This window comes from Xenopus tropicalis, chromosome 6 (genome assembly GCF_000004195.4).
Source record: "Xenopus tropicalis strain Nigerian chromosome 6, UCB_Xtro_10.0, whole genome shotgun sequence".
Classification (NCBI taxonomy): domain Eukaryota; kingdom Metazoa; phylum Chordata; class Amphibia; order Anura; family Pipidae; genus Xenopus; species Xenopus tropicalis.
In genome coordinates this window covers 60,132,675-60,149,678 of record NC_030682.2, presented here as the reverse complement: position 1 = coordinate 60,149,678, position 17,004 = coordinate 60,132,675, and the positions used below count along the sequence as shown (strand labels likewise).

At 36.5% G+C, this 17,004-nt stretch overlaps 1 protein-coding gene across 9 annotated transcripts in view; it reads left to right on the top strand.

The window, feature by feature from the left end:
* grb10 (growth factor receptor bound protein 10) overlaps window positions 1–17,004 on the top strand; it is a 138,726-nt gene that overhangs the window by 47,343 nt on the left and 74,379 nt on the right. For 7 of the 9 annotated variants that reach the window (XM_012964319.3, XM_012964315.3, XM_018094551.2 and 4 more), the window contains one exon: window positions 7,533–7,629. The exons of 1 other annotated variant lie outside the window; for it this stretch is intronic. In XM_012964319.3, coding sequence (XP_012819773.1) covers window positions 7,582–7,629 — 48 coding nt within the window. In that variant the 5' untranslated portion in view covers window positions 7,533–7,581. Of the gene's footprint in view, window positions 1–819; window positions 967–7,532; window positions 7,630–17,004 lie in introns of those variants that run through there. One more of the 9 variants, XM_018094552.2, reaches the window with a different exon arrangement.

The window sequence follows — 17,004 nt, the reverse complement described above, 5'->3', positions numbered from 1 at the left end:
TGATGCCATTAAAGACTAGAAAACTCAATTAAAGACTAGGTTTCTTCTAATAATTTATTACAAAATGGATTTCTTAGGTAGATAACAGGTACTTATTTACCTGCATTTACTTACCTTGATTATCATTGAGGGGATGATCATGAAAAGATTGAACCCAGAAAACATTGCGGTCTCCTTTCTCCAACATAACACATTTCTAAAAACTTTTGTTATAAACCGCATGATGAAAATGTCAGGAAATTGGCAGTGGCTGTATGTTCCATGCATAGTTTGGTTATGTTTAAGAGGAAGTTTTGAAGATACTTTATTTATTGCAAACTGGTAAATTAAGTCTTTTTTATTTTGAATGCTGTTCATGAAATAGAAGTACAGGTATGGGATCACTTTTCCCGGAAACCTGTTATCCAGAAAGTTCAGAATTACGGAAAGGTCATCTCCCATAGACTCCATTATAAGCAAATAATTCTAATTTCTAAAAATAATTTCCTATTTTTCTCTGTAATAATAAAACAGTACCTTGTACTTGATCCCAACTAAGATATAATTAATCCTTATTAGAGGCAAAACAACCCTATTGGGTATATTCAATATTGAAATGATTTTTAGTAGACTTAAGTTATGGAGATCGAAATTTCGGAAAGATCCCTTATCCGGAAAACCCCAGGTCCTGAGCATTCTGGATAACCAGTCCCATACCTGTACTCTATTAAGTAACACTGGATTTTTATTTATAATTTGTTCCAAAGATGCATTAGTGTTTAAGATAATAAAGTAGATGACTGAATTGCTACAGGTCTTGAATTTTTTTGTTGGCACAAGGTACAGTACACCTCTAAACTCCTGGGCTGATGCACCCTGAGTGAGCGCTAAGGGGCACTTTATTGCACCCCATTCTGCCTGTGGAGATAGTAAATGATCCCTAATAATGTCTTCAGCATCCACAAACTTAAGCTGGACACATACCAGGTAATAATTCATTTTCCCTACTTCACCAGCTTATGGCTTATATGGGCATATATTTGGGGCTTTACAAAGTCTTTAATTCTATTTACTAAGGACTGTGCTATAAAAAAGGGTTTTGAATTGGTTCTGGGGCCTCTCGTGTTTACACTGCATAAAGGGGTGATTCACATTTAAGTTAACTTTTAGTATGTTACAGAATGTCCTATTCCTTACAACTTTGCAGTTGGTCTTTATTTATTTTTTTATTAATAGTTTATGAATAAATTCCCTTTATTTTCTGTAAATTGCCTTTATTTTCTGTTTTTAGCCGCCCCCGGCAGCTATAAACTGCTTGGTTACTAAGGTAAGCAATACCCTAGAAACCTGATAGCTGCTGAAATTCCAAACTGGAGAGCTGCTAAACAAAAAGCTAAATAACTGAGGAATAAAACACATGCAAAACAATGAAAACCAATCACAGATTGTCTCAGAATATCAATGTCTGTCATTCTAACAGTTCATTTTTAAGGTGAACAACCCCTTTAACTGATTCTCATTGTGTTGTAATCAGTTATTATAAAATAAAAAAAGAAAAAGCACATGGCAGGTTTTAATCTATCAGGCACAGGTAAGACACTATGGTAACATCTAGATTACCTTCTTTATGCTATATACACTGAATCTGCTGCCTACTGAGAGCAAGCTAGGCAACAGATAATCATGACATCATAAATAGTTTAAAATGCTTGTGTAGCAGAGTTCTAACTTGATCTTCTGTATGCTTAGGAAGAATGACTTCCAAGAATGCTGTTTCCTAGAAGTAATTCTTAAGTTATTTCTGTCCATAGCTGCTGAAGATGTGCTTTAATTTCTGTCCCTAAACATGTGGGCAAGCTGTGAAACCTCACTTGTCAGTATAGTGTGCTATTTCTTAAAAATATTTTTTTCAGTCTTGTACATCTTTCAATATTTGTTGCATGCATGCATCAATGTGTTTCCCACAGCATAAATGTTTAATTTTTAACTGTTTTATATTTGAAAATATTTTAAAGGGCCTTGCAAAAGTATTTAGACCTTTGACCCAATCTTGCATTTTAATAAAATAACAGAACATCACAGCAAAAACATTCAGTGTAAAATGTATTTGAGTACTGAAACTCAGAATTAGTTTTATTTGGGAGGACTGGCCTTTTTAAAATAGATGGAATAATGGATAATACAAATATAGGGAATCATTGCAAAAAATCCTGTTTCAGTCTGCTAAAAAATCTGAAGCTTTGGCAAAAGATCATCTTTTAGTAGCACAGTGATCCCAAACACAAGGACAAATTAATATTGGAGTGACTCAAAAATAAAAATAAAAAAAATAAAATTTTCTGCAATAGAATAGTAAAGGCCCCAATTTCAAAGCAACTGCGAAGCTATAGCACTTTTGAGTTACTGAGGTTCACAAGCATCAGCTTCTTAATCGACTAAGCCAACATCACTCCCAAACAGTGTGCAAATGTGGTACAAAATTCAAAAGAAATAGAGCAAAAGTGACTACAGTATGTATACATATCTAAAAATATATACATGTAGAATTGAAGCCCTGATTGTAATAAAAAGTGTAACCAAAAAATTGTTCCATAGTATCCAATGGGCCCATGCAAATAACAAATGCCACCTATTATACTTGTGCAAGACATGGACCATATGGATACTTTTTCCATAAATATATGGATATATTTTGTGGAAATCCTGTGTGTGCCGTCAGTATTCACAATCGCAGCAATCAGGCAGGTGCCATTTAGTAGCCATTGTCATTAAGGCAAACATGTATCACCCCAAAATCTTGGTTATGTGCCAGAATGAGGGACCTGATGCCCATGCACATGCACTGGCTACACAATTAGATGGGGAGGGGAAAAGTAACTGCTCAATAGAAAGTGGAAGCTATTTTGTTCTCTGCCTCCTATGCCTAAGGCATGGGGACGGGGCAGGCAATATATGATTGACAGCTGGGATTTTTAAATGCCTTTTATAATGGGTATGGATATATTAATAATAAAAAAAAATTGGGTTTCATGTTTAATTTGATTGATTAATTAACTGATTAAATGACTTTCATTAACCAGCTTTATGTCTGGGTGACAGGTTCCCATTTAAAGGAGAAGGAAAGGTAAAAACTAAGTAAGCTTTATCAGAAAGGTCTATGTAAATACAGACATAAGCACTTACAGTCCTCTATCAAAAGAAACACAGGACCAGAGCAGTTCTCTCCTCTCTCCTGCTCCCCCCTTCCATAAGAATTCATAAAACTCACTCCCCCCTACCTTAGGAATGTGTGATCTGAGCTATAATTAGACTGCAAACCGGAAGCTATGAACACCAAGCTAAAATGGCAGCTGCAATCAGAGAAAGCTTCTTGGGCTCTTTACTCAGGTATGATAACATTTTCTGCAGAATAAATATAGCGTTCTAGGTGGCACTAATGTGGCTAATCTATTGGCAGTATAATGCCGAAATGGTTTTCCTTCTCCTTTAAGGACATTTGCACTGTGAAATAAAAGTTTCGCAATTATGTTTGCCCATTAAAGTCACCAGTCTTGTCCAGCTTTATAAATATAAACATGGACCAGGCAAATATGTACACTGTGCAAATAATTTAGCCCAAGCTAAAATGGCAGCTGCTATCTTAAACAGAGGGAGCTTCTAGGACTGTTAGCTTAGGTATGGTAAAGCTTTCTATAGAATGAAAGAATATAGCATTCTAGCTTGCACTATTGTAGCTAATTTGTTGGCAGTAAAATGCCTTTCGTTCTTCTTTAATGCCCCCCTTAGTTATTAAAGCCTTAATAATAATCCAGTATACTTTGTTTAAATTCTGATCTTTTCATTTTTCTTGGTTTGGTTGTTCAATTATCATGAATTTTGTGTCCTGGATTGTGTCTTCTCTTTAGAATGCTTCATTAAATATGATCAAGTTTAATATATCACTAGTCCTAATCCTCTGTTTGGTGTCTACCCACAGAGGATATCTCATAAGACACAATTGTCTGTAGCATATGTAATGTTCATGTGTAAAATTAGGCTTCCATATATTTCAGTGACCGTGTTGTATTCAGTGTAAATATAATAACCACAAGCATTAGTGATACATTCCATTTCATGGCAAACGAAAAGATAAACTCATTTAGGTAGAGGTTCAGCTAGTCTAACTAGCCTGTAAAGAACTAGGTTTTCTGTATGATACAATGGGAGATGATGCTTGTACTTTTGGATAGAGTGAAACTACCATTTGACAAACTCTATGATTGGTTACAGATGCAATCTTTCACTAGAATAAGTTCCATATCCACCAGATGGGGCTTTGTCGTCTTCAGCTTTCACTGCATTTTTATTTTTACAGTGGGGATTCGTATACTCTTATGTTATGTCATATAAAGTCAGCTTGTATGGTACTGCTAGCACACAAAGTGCAAAAAAATCATCTTTTTAGCCTTTGTCGACTGTATTTTTAAACTTATATGGATTTTTGGCTACATATCGATTAGGCTATCGGGTAATTTTTGATTGGATGCTTTTGGTTGGTTGCTTTCTATTACTATAATAGAAGTTTTTGGAGCTGTTACTGAATGGCTGATAACAATTTTAGTACTTTACAACTCAAATATTTAAAATTCAAATGGGCTTAAATGGCACAGCAGGCTATAAAAGTTTAATACTGTAAGTTAGGCCGTAATACCATAAGTATGGCTGTAAAGTTTAATACTGAAATTACAAATGAGCTTTGGAGAACATATGTGATTTTGCAGGTTGGGCTAGCAAGGGGTGGGCAGGTTTGAGGGGATTGCAGTTGCAGTTTGAGCCTTGGTTGGAGCAGATCTGGTGTGAGTTTTTAACCCACCCAAAGGGACCTTGGTAACCGGAGTGCTAATAGTAGGGGAGCTCTGTTAACTTAGTAGTATGGGGCCCAATAATGGCTAATGACAACCCTGTGTATCCAAAACAAATCTAATAGATTGTGGAAGTGTGTTTTTGTTTTGTTTTTTTTACTACCTTAGCTGTAGTAAAAAAGCTACATAGAAACTGCCCAATATAAGGAAAGCCCATCTAAATAGTTTTGGTTAACTCCCTTCTTGATGGCTTCTGTAAATGTAATTGGAGAGTGAGAGCTGTGTCTATAGTGTAAACCACCCCTTTTTTTAATTCAATATAAAAAAAAAAAAGTTAGATTAAGAATGTGCCACACAGAGTTGCCCAGAAATGATGACGTTTCTTTTCCAACATGCATTACCATAGTAACATGGTATTTTTTTTTTTTTTTAACCTCATTAGCTTTACATATACAGTTCCTTCCTGCTACATAGTTTTTAGACACATATTGCCATAGCAACATGTTTGCTTCTTCTACTGGATCTTTATAATTTGACTTATACTTTTTATATGTAGTTAACTTTGGATTTGTCTTACATGAAACAAATTAGAGTGGGTCAAGGGCACAAGTGACCTTACTTAGCCCCAGGTTTTAAGTATCATTTCTTGGAGAAGTCCATATTCTTGGACAAAAGAATGATTACCCTTTGCTGCAGGTGTTCTGGGTACCCTCCAGTACCACCATTTGACCTTCAGAAATAAAAGAGAAACTATGTTCCAGAGACGCAAAATGTCTTAGTTTATGTGACCGTGAAAAACTTCTCTAAGAGCATCTTTGTACTGTGTGCCTATATCCTGCCAAGCCACTATCCACTTTCTGGATCCTCTAGGACGCACAATTCCTCTGGAGCAGGGGGGCGGGTCACCTAACCCCTCATTCACTTCACACTTGCAGAGAAAGAAAGTAGGGAGTAAGGAGAATTCCTTCTGTGCATGCCTGGTCTCTTCTTTTATATGTCACGGAATCATTCTTCTACAGAGGAAGTAAGATAGATCACTCCTGCACAGTAGTGCTTAACTTGCTGTAGATAACCACTACACTCTCTTCCACCCTGCTGATGGGCTCTGCATTTGCACTGATCCTAAATTGGGTAAGCGACTTTAATAAAGTAGCCATTTCTTTAAAATTGATTGTAATGGATAAAGTTCTGCTTTTGATAAGTCCAATCACTCTGCTAGGCCTTTGCAAAAGGAGAACATTTAAAGGAGAAGTGAAATGTAAAGGAACAGCTATTGTAGTTCCCCTGCCAAAACTGCCTTTTTGACTTTTACTATAGCTCTCTTAAAGGGGACCTGTCACCATAAGAAGTAATTTGAAATTCTTTTCTATTGTGTTTGTTAAGAAAAATCAATTTCACTTACACTGTATAAGTAAGTAATAGAAATCTTGTTTCCTTCAGTCCTGGAATTCCACATTCACAGCAAATAAGCAGGTGCCATTTTGCGGACACTGTTATTAAGGCAAGTTTTGTATCACCCCAAAATCTTGTGTATGTGTCAACATGGGGGACCAGATGCCCAGGCCCATGCGCTGGCTACACAATTAGATGGTTGGGAGGGAGGGGGAAAGCGAGAGCTTAATTGAAAGTTAAAGTACTTGTCTGCCTCGCCTCTATGCCTAAGGCAATATATGATTGACAGTTGGGATTTTAAAATGCCTTTATATTGGGTTTGGATGTGTTAATAAATAAATGAATTTGGGTTTCTTGTTTAATTTGAAAATTACTTTTATTATACAGCTTTTTATGTCTGGGTGACAGGTCCACTTTAACAAAAGCTTTTATCCATGCAAAAATCAGAGCCTTTAAGGATTTATTTATTTCCCCTGAATGCAAATTGTCTATTGTGATTTGTAGTTTATTTCCTTTGGCTAATGGTTTAGAGAGTTCTGAGTTCAGTCACAGCCAGAAGTTTGTATGTTCTCCTCGTGTCTGTGTGGGTTTCCTTAGGGTACTCCAGTTTCCTCCCACACTAAAACATACAGGCAGGTTAACTGACTTCTGACTGAATTGACCATAGTATGTGTGAATGTGTTAGGGACCTTAGATTGTAAGCTCCTCTGGGGCAGGGACTGAATGATGAATAATCATTGTAAGTAATGTGGAAATATGTGGCACAATTTAAATAATATAAAAAAAAAAATAATCTTTGCGTGCCCAAAGTACTAATTTACATTTTAGAGAAGGAAAGATGACTTCAAGGTCTCATAGTTGTCAAAAACCAGAATAGAAGGTTCCACAGCCTAAGGATAAGAACCCAGGGGGCAGTTCGGACACCTGCGATAGCCCTCTATCGCAGGCAGCAAACTGCTCCGAAAAGGCTTTGCATCGCTTCATTTTTCAAAGTCGCAGGAGGAAACTTTGCATGACTTTGGATTACACAAAAGGCTTTCTACAGGTGGACTTCAATTGTTGCCAGTGGAAAGCCTTTTTGGAGCAGAGATCTATTGCGGGTGACCAAACTGCTCCGTGGGTTCTTACCCTAAAGTTTGGCTGGGTGTTTTCCAACTGCCCTTTTAAAGATCCATCTTTAGATACAGGAGTGTTTTCATACATCTGAAATTCAACCAAATCCTAAAATACAAACATTTTCATATTAATGCTGCTATTATTTATTATTATAAACGTTACAAATTAGGTAATTTACTGTTTTATTTTTTCATGTCCTTTTAGGTGTTGAAGCAAAAAAAGTAATTCTGGCACATACATCTTTAATGAACAAATGGCTTTATCAGGCTGCCCAGATGCATTCTTACATCCCTACTACCAGGTAACTACAATATATTGAGAATAGTTGTCATTTTCAAGTTTATGCCTTTTTAGAAAGTGTCTTTAAGAAAAAGCTGAAAGGTTTTTTTAGTGGACTACATTTCTGTAGTACTTCACATGCCTTTGCAAGAGTAGGCTGTAGCTGTCTAGTTATGTTTTGCATAACAAACTTGACTTGACCAAATCAGTTCGCTTATTTTAGTAAAAGGTGAAAATGCATAATTTATCAGCTGCTCCTTCCAATAATGTTTTATTTGACTGAAGTTCATCATTATTGACATTTTTTAAATAAATAATACATAGATAAACATTTAAAAGGTAACTTCAGGAGGTTCATGTTTATAACATGTCTCCCCTCTTCTCATTGTGAGGGTTTTTCGATCAGTGGAATAATTTGCAGCTTTGAAGCAGCTGAAGAACATCTTTGTAGATGTTGATAGAATTTAGTAGCCTAGAATTTTCCCAAGATTATGCCAATTCAGGAACTACTGCAATGCAAATAAACTTAGCTGCATTTCAGAACACACATGCATGGTTAATTTATCTAGCAAATCCCCCGATGAAATTTGTGTACCATTTATGGCAACTGGTATTTAGCAGATTGGATTATTCCAAGGCTGTTTATTTGATGATCTAGTTCTAAACTTCTGAGTGCATAATTATTTATTCTGTATTTTGCTCAAAGATCATGATCTGTGTTTGGCAAAGCTCTGAACACTTGGCTGGCATTAAAACTTACAACAAAGCAGTTGAGTGTTATAGGACCACTATAAGCAAATCTAGTGGATTTTTCCTGCTAATAATTATCCTGAACCTGGAGTTTTACATTACTAGTTGTTTTTGTGCCCACCTAGGGGCTCTTTCATTATTAAAGGACTTTAAAAATCTGTGTTCTTTATCTCAACTTGCAAATTTTTTTTTTTGTCTCATTAGTTTTTTTTTTTTTTTAATCTTGATAAATTAAAAATTTAAATGCTAGCCACCTAAAACTTGGTGAGATTGTATTTTCTTTTGTCAGTTGTCAAATTCCTTGATGTGAACCGCATCCTATTTTGTCTGTGTGTGGAAGTTTTCAGTTACTGTTTAGAAATTGCACAATGAAAATACCTGATCAAGAGATGTATTTTTTACTTGAAAGCTTGCATTCTTAAACATGTTGGCCTATAAATGGTGTCACATTACCACATTACAAAAAACTAAAATATGAAACTGTGAAATATTGGTTATCAACAGTGACGTAACTAGATGTCACTGGGCCCCACAGCAAATTTAATTTAGGGTCCCAAAACAATGGGATATTGACCTATTCTAACAAGATATAATGAAATTGCTCATTTAATTAGGGCTTCACTAGGGCCCCCTTCAACTGCATGGTCTCCTTCCTCTGTAGTTATGCCCCTGGTTACTAAAGTTTATATTAAGAATGTTCTTGGATACATTTGGGCATTCATATTCATGATCTTATGTCTTTTTTTTTTGTAAAGTATGTGGCCAATCAGATCATTAAAAGTACCATTTTGAGTTGATTATTGAAAGTTTTGTAACGCATCTAGATTGTTTGCTATAATTTTTTTACTCCAAAGTACCTCATTTAAATTTTTCAGAATTCAAAATTTTGGTTGTGTTAAATAAATGGTGTTGTCATTCTACCCCAAACTTTCCTGTATTTTCTGAATTTTTCTGTATTTTCTGAAATTGTACATGATGATTATGTGGGAAATGTAATGCTGAATAAGCGACCTTTGTGTAATGTGGCTTTTTGTAGGGATTTTGTTTATTTGTTAATTCATGCTTTTGTTAAGGCTACAGGATGTCAATTAATAAATGAGCTCTCCTCTCCAGCACCCCCTCTTACTAAAATCTGCATCCAGGAAATACCCCTAAAGTGGGAAAGCACAAGATTTTAGAATACACAAATGTCCAAGGGTAGCACTGCTGTCTTTCAGTGCAGGGGTTACAAGTTTATTCTCAGTAAGGGAACATGGTTGCAGGGAGATTTGTATATTATCCCCGTGGTTGCGTGGAATTCCTCTGGGTGCTCTTCCCACTCTCCAAAAGCATTCCGGCAGGTTGATTTGGCTACTGATAAAATTGACCATAATGTGTATGACTGCAAAATTGTAAATTCCTCTGGGGCAGGAACTGATGTGAATGTTTTTTTCTGCACTGTGGTGTGTAATGTCTGTGCTATATAAATAAAGAATAATATCAAATGTTTGTGGCAACCAGCATGTTTAGAGATTAGCAATAAATCATGTTGAAATATTCTCTTATCTTGGGCCTTTATAAAATACGTACGTACACATTTATATATACACGTTCCCTATGCAGTCTTCATGTAAATGGTTTTATTAAATCTGTCTGTGTGGCAAAAAAATAAATAAAAAGCTGCCTGTGCAGTAGATCTTCTTTTCCAAAATCTTTTTAGTAAAAATCCAGCAGGGAGGTTTGGCTGGGGTCTAGTTTTGTTCCTGGAAGCTTTGTTTAGTTCTAGGATTTCTCAGAAAAATAGAATGATTTACAGCTCTATTCCGTTCTTGTGCAATGAACTGATCATTCTTAACTTGGCATGCTGAATCTGGGTTATTTACAACTCTAAATTGTTTGTCAGGTTTTATTTTACACTTGAAATATGCATTCATTAATGTTTTTTCAACATTGGATTATCGAGTGCTGCATAAAAATGTATCAAATGAAAACCATAGTACGCCTGAGAATATGAGAATGTATGCTGATGTATGTATGTATGTATGTATGTATGTGATGCTGCTGAGGTTTGAGGTCTGATTAGCCTCGCCTTTAGTTAAAAGGTGCACTTTATTTAGGTGCTCTGCTCTGGGAGAAAGAAGAGCAACCGGAGCTGTGTTGTGGAACTCACGCTGCATGTTTTGTGTTTGATAAGGACTAGACAAACGGTTACCTCTTAATTTGAGGACTCTCATTCATAAAGAGGCAAATTCCCTAGTAGCAAGGACTGACTACTATGTGCTACCCTAAAGTGTTGGGAGTGAGGTGCAAGCTGCTTCTGAAAGTCCACAGGTAGTGTATCTTGCATTTACTTCTATTGGGTTGATTTGCCCAAGTGTAGCTGGGGGTCCTTTTCAAAGGGCCAGGTTATTTGTCAGCAAGACAATTATTTGCTGTACAGAGGAATCAGATGTATGAACTTTCATTTCTTCTGTATAAACTTCTGTGTGAATTGGATATGTGTCAAATGAGCTGCTAAAGGCTATGTAGTATATGTATTACATAGCCTATATAAAAGTACCTGGCCTTACACCTTTATATGGTCATGTAACTCCTTAGTGACTTATAATATCCTTTTTTTACAATAGAGGGTACATTATTCACTATAAAAATATGTATGTGTGTGTGTGGCAAGTTTTTACATCAGTGCTTACAGCTGTTAATTTTAATGGCAACTGACTGTCATGGGACAAAGTACGTCCTGAAAATACACAACTGAGTGGTTTCTAGACAAAATCCACCCTGTGTTTCTAGTAACAGAGTTTGCAGTTAAGATCAATAGCTGTCTGCATGTGTGGCTTTAAGCAGTATTGATGCCAGTGTAGAACAGTGTCATCAGATTCACCTATGTGTGCAATCAAAGAATGGTGCTAGCTGTGAAATTTAAGGTAACGTTTACTCTGCATGGATTTTGGTTCCTTTACTGTCATGTTTTCAGGCATCCAAAAAGGTGAATTTGTATCCTATGCAGAGAGCAGTTTGACTCTTAACCACAAAGTTCAAAAATATGCTTTAAAGATGGTGTTAGGTAGCCAACCCACAGTTAATTATACATTTTGGCAAGTGGCAAATACTTCTCTAATGAGCCCTAGAATTGCATGTCTAAAATGTGCTAAAAAAAAAAAAAAAAAAGGAGCCAGTTAATGCCTTTCCCGATGATACTCAATACTTAACTACACATGTATTTCTTAATATTACCATTAGAAAAATACAAAATAGAAAATAATGAAGGCATATTGGCCCTATAAATATAATGTTGAATTTAGCAATTTGAACTTTAAAGTGATACTGACACCAGAAATTAAACTTTTTTTTACATCTTTCATAACATTTGTCTTTGCATGAGCTTTATAATTTTGCCATAAATGTATTTCCTGAGGCTTTTACATTTCCTATCTGATCCCCCATCTTTCTCTATGAGGGGGCGGCCATATTTCTACAGCAGGAGTTTGTTAGCATTAGAAGCTATAACTGACAGGCTGAGAAGGGACAGTCAGGTTGGCAAAACAGTCGGGTTTAGGAACTTCAAGTAACAATTACTTACAAAAGCAGCCCTATCAGTGAAAAATGATAAACATGACCTATAGGTAACTTTTTATGTAGATGTGTCAGTATCACTTTAAGTTTTTGGGGTGCAGTTATTAATAGCACTTTTTTTAAGGACACTTTTCACGTGAAGGTACTTCATTTGCTGCCTACTGTTTTTTTAGCATTGCTAACAATTGCTCTAATAATTTGACATTTTGTATATTAAGGCAGTTAATTCGTCTTAGTTTTCATTCAGCTCTGTAATTAAGTTAAAAAGGTTGTACTTTATTTGCACAAATATAAAGTGTTGCATAAAGGAATCCTATATTGTTATTTAGACATCTCTGTGCCAACAAATTTTGCAGTCTGTATACTAGATGAGTGTATGCATAGAACATATGTTTACGTACAAATATTCACTGGTACAAGAGCCAAAGAGGGCCCTGATTCTAAACAACTTACCAATATAACTTCTACATTTCCAATGTTAGTTAAGTCATTCATATTATCCAAACATTGGCAGAAGGTAAGACTACTATCTATTAAAGTTGCTGATGCAGCAGTCATGATTAATTCAGATATATAATTTTGTGTCTTTCCCTGATAATTGTCAGCAGCACCAGAACTGTCAACTGGGGTGCATCTTAAGAGGCTGTGACTGGTTCTGAAGCACAAAACATAAGCATGTGTAGCATGTCTAGACCAGTTGTTTTTTTTTTTTTTTTTTGCTAAGCAAAGTCAATAAATAGCAAGGAAAAGCACCATGCTATTACAACTGGCCCTGGTAGCAGAGTAGACTTTCCAGTGGGGTCTGGTTGCTTGCATTTGAGAAGCAGCTGATCAAAAAATAACCACCTGGGAATCGCTACTAAACACGCATGCATTGTAAAAAGTGTTTACTAAAGAGTGTGTTTTATGATATGCAGAGCAGACAATTGAGACTAGCATGTTAAAGTGGGTTCCTAGCATTGGAATTCAGCCCAGGAATCCTAATGTTTATCTGCAACAGATACAATTAAACCTCAGTTTTACATACCCTGGTTTTAAGTTTTCTCTTTTTATGCATGTCTTTTATCATGATTTTAATTTTTTCTGGATTTTACACCATTACATTTTAATTTTTTCAGGTCCCCCTGAAAAACTTGAAATAGGGGTTCAACTGTACATTAAAACTCAGGGCACAATATAAATGGCGTAGGTTTTAGGGTCATCTTAAACTACTGTTTGTATTTGTTTACCCATTTTTGACATAAGTTGTCATTGAAATTTGTTCTTGTGTTAGGGTAGGAGAAGCCTTACAGAGTAGCCACACAAGTCTATTACATGATTGGGTTTTTCTCAATAGTAGTACAAATTTCAGCCACATGTTGTTCTATCATTTTCAGTAGTATACTTTAAAATTCAATGTATGATGTTTATTTTATGGCTATGTCTTTTGAGTGTACCTAAGCCACTGACCTTTGAACAAAATCTATTTCTTAAGCCAGATATCTGTGCAATAACAGCTGATTCACAAATTGAGCTGCACACCCGATTGAAGCAACTGGAACATTTGTATACATGCAAAAAAGGAAGAACAAAAAAAATAATAAAAGAATACCCCTCTGTGTCTCTGTAGACGGGAATGTTTCTGCTGTTTCTTTACCATATTTGACCACCACCTGCTGGTCCACACCTTAACTTTAAATAAATAAAAAAATACATACAGCATAAGCATAATGGAAATCAGGTCCAAGCAGGTAATAAATTAATGCAAATAACCAACCACTAAATGTGCACTTGGCAATTTTATTGATTTCTTTCTGCTCTATGGGTGTGATTATTTTTTTTTTTTTTTTATTACATTGAGCTGGTTAAAATTGGTTCTCTCCCACTCCCTAGAGTTTCAAAGCAGGCCTTACAAACATTACAGGTTCCCTACTATTATTATTACTATTATTAACACATGTTTCTAAAATGTCAGTCTATTCCACAGCACTCTACTATAACTAAAGCTATATCAATCTTCTAATTTTTACCTAATGTACTGTACAATTTTTGCTGGCCAACATTACACATTTAATTATTATTCATTGGACCGGATATAGGATTTCATTGTAGTTGGGCTAAACAGAGCTGTCATGATTCTTATTGGATTGCCCTTTTGCATCAGTCAACCAATGGCCCTGGGTGACTTGAAGAATGTTCTATTGTGCATTGTGGCTTTAAAGGAGACAGTCACCTTAATAACTTCTTGTATGCTCTAAATTGACAGGTTCTAAGCAAGTCTGCAATTGGCATTTTTAGGATATATTTTGCCAGGTTCTTAGCAAGTATTACAATTGATCTATATTTTTTTTATAATTTGCCTTTTTATCATCAGGTATCTTTTTCCAAAATGTAGTTTAAAATTCTATCTGGTTGTTGGGGGTCACAGACCCCTGCAACCAATAACCTTGTTCTCTTCGTAGATCCAATTGTTATTGTTACCTTTTGCTGCTTATCTTAATAAATATATATCTTCCACAAAAACACCAGCAACACCAGGATTTTATTAGTGAAAAACCTTGAGAAAGGTCCAACAGGGACCAAAATGTAATGTTGTCTGTATGTTCCTACTTAATACACATTTAGCTTTTCATTAAAAAAACCCGGTGTTGCTGGTCTTTTTGTGTATTCTATGTTTTTTACCGTGCACCTGGGTAATATAATATAATACAATATAAATTTATACAGTGGTGTGAAAAACTATTTGCCCCCTTCCTGATTTCTTATTCTTTTGCATGTTTGTCACACAAAATGTTTCTGATCATCAAACACATTTAACTATTAGTCAAAGATAACACAAGTAAACACAAAATGCAGTTTTTAAATGAGAAAAAAAATCCAAACCTACATGGCCCTGTGTGAAAAAGTAATTGCCCCCTGAACCTAATAACTGGTTGGGCCACCCTTAGCAGCAATAACTGCAATCAAGCGTTTGCGATAACTTGCAACAAGTCTTTTACAGCGCTCTGGAGGAATTTTGGCCCACTCATCTTTGCAGAATTGTTGTAATTCAGCTTTATTTGAGGGTTTTCTAGCATGAACCGCCTTTTTAAGGTCATGCCACAACATCTCAATAGGATTCAGGTCAGGACTTTGACTAGGCCACTCCAAAGTCTTCATTTTGTTTTTCTTCAGCCATTCAGAGGTGGATTTGCTGGTGTGTTTTGGGTCATTGTCCTGCTGCAGCACCCAAGATCGCTTCAGCTTGAGTTGACGAACAGATGGCCGGACATTCTCCTTCAGGATTTTTTGGTAGACAGTAGAATTCATGGTTCCATCTATCACAGCAAGCCTTCCAGGTCCTGAAGCAGCAAAACAACCCCAGACCATCACACTACCACCACCATATTTTACTGTTGGTATGATGTTCTTTTTCTGAAATGCTGTGTTACTTTTACGCCAGATGTAACGGGACACGCACCTTCCAAAAACTTCAACTTTTCGTCGGTCCACAAGGTATTTTCCCAAAAGTCTTGGCAATCATTGAGATGTTTTTTTTAGCAAAATTGAGACGAGCCTTAATGTTCTTTTTGCTTAAAAGTGGTTTGCGCCTTGGAAATCTGCCCAGTCTTTCTTATGATGGAGTCGTGAACACTGACCTTAATTGAGGCAAGTGAGGCCTGCAGTTCTTAAGATGTTGTCCTGGGGTCTTTTGTGGCCTCTCGGATGAGTTGTCTCTGCGCTCTTGGGGTAATTTTGGTCGGCCAGCCACTCCTGGGAAGGTTCACCACTGTTCCATGTTTTTGCCATTTGTGGATAATGGCTCTCATTGTGGTTCGCTGGAGTCCCAAAGCTTTAGAAATGGCTTTATAACCTTTACCAGACTGATAGGGGTGGGAACTTTATTATCACGGGGAGGTACGTTGGTTGATGAGAACGGGGAAAAAGCTGAAATTTTGAACTCTTATTTTTCATCTGTCTATACATCTGAGGAGCCAGATAATGAAGGCTTCCCTTTTAATATACCCAGTGCTAGTAATTTAGCTACTGGCGCATGGGTCACTCAGGAGGAAATTCAAAAGAGACTTGAACATGTAAAGGTAAACAAAGGTCCAGGACCGGATGGGATTCATCCCAGGGTATTAAATGAGCTGAGCGCTGTGATTGCCAAGCCTCTTCACATAATTTTTCAGGATTCGTTGAGGTTTGGCATGGTGCCGAGAGACTGGCGGATTGCTAATGTGGTGCCGTTATTTAAAAAGGGATCTCGTTCTCAGCCTGAAAACTATAGGCCTGTTAGTCTGACATCAGTAGTAGGAAAGCTTCTGGAAGGGGTAATAAGGGATAGGATAGTTGAATACATTGCAGTTCACAATACTATTAGTTTGTGCCAGCATGGTTTTATGCGTAACAGATCTTGCCAGACTAATTTAGTTGCCTTTTATGAGGAGGTGAGCAGGAACCTTGATGCTGGAATGGCAGTTGATGTCATCTACTTAGATTTTGCTAAAGCGTTTGATACAGTACCGCACAGAAGGTTAATGATCAAATTGAGGAATATTGGCCTAGAACATAATATTTGTAATTGGATAGAAAACTGGCTGAAGGATAGAGTACAAAGAGTGGTGGTAAATGGAACATTTTCTAATTGGGCCAGTGTGGTTAGTGGAGTACCGCAGGGGTCAGTCCTTGGTCCTTTACTTTTTAACTTGTTTATTAATGACCTGGAGGTGGGCATAGAGAGTACTGTTTCTATTTTTGCTGATGACACTAAATTGTGCAAAACTATAAGTTCCATGCAGGATGCTGCCGCTTTGCAGAGCGATTTGACAAAATTGGAAAACTGGGCAGCAAACTGGAAAATGAGGTTCAATGTTGACAAGTGCAAAGTTATGCACTTTGGTAGGAATAATATAAACGCAAACTATCTACTGAATGGTAGTGTGTTGGGGGCATCCTTAATGGAGAAGGATCTAGGGGTTTTTGTAGATCACAAGTTGTCTAATTCCAGGCAGTGTCATTCTGTGGCTACTACAGCAAATAAAGTGCTGTCTTGTATAAAAAAGGGCATTGACTCAAGGGATGAGAACATATTTTTGCCGCTTTATAGGTCCCTGGTAAGGCCTCACCTTGA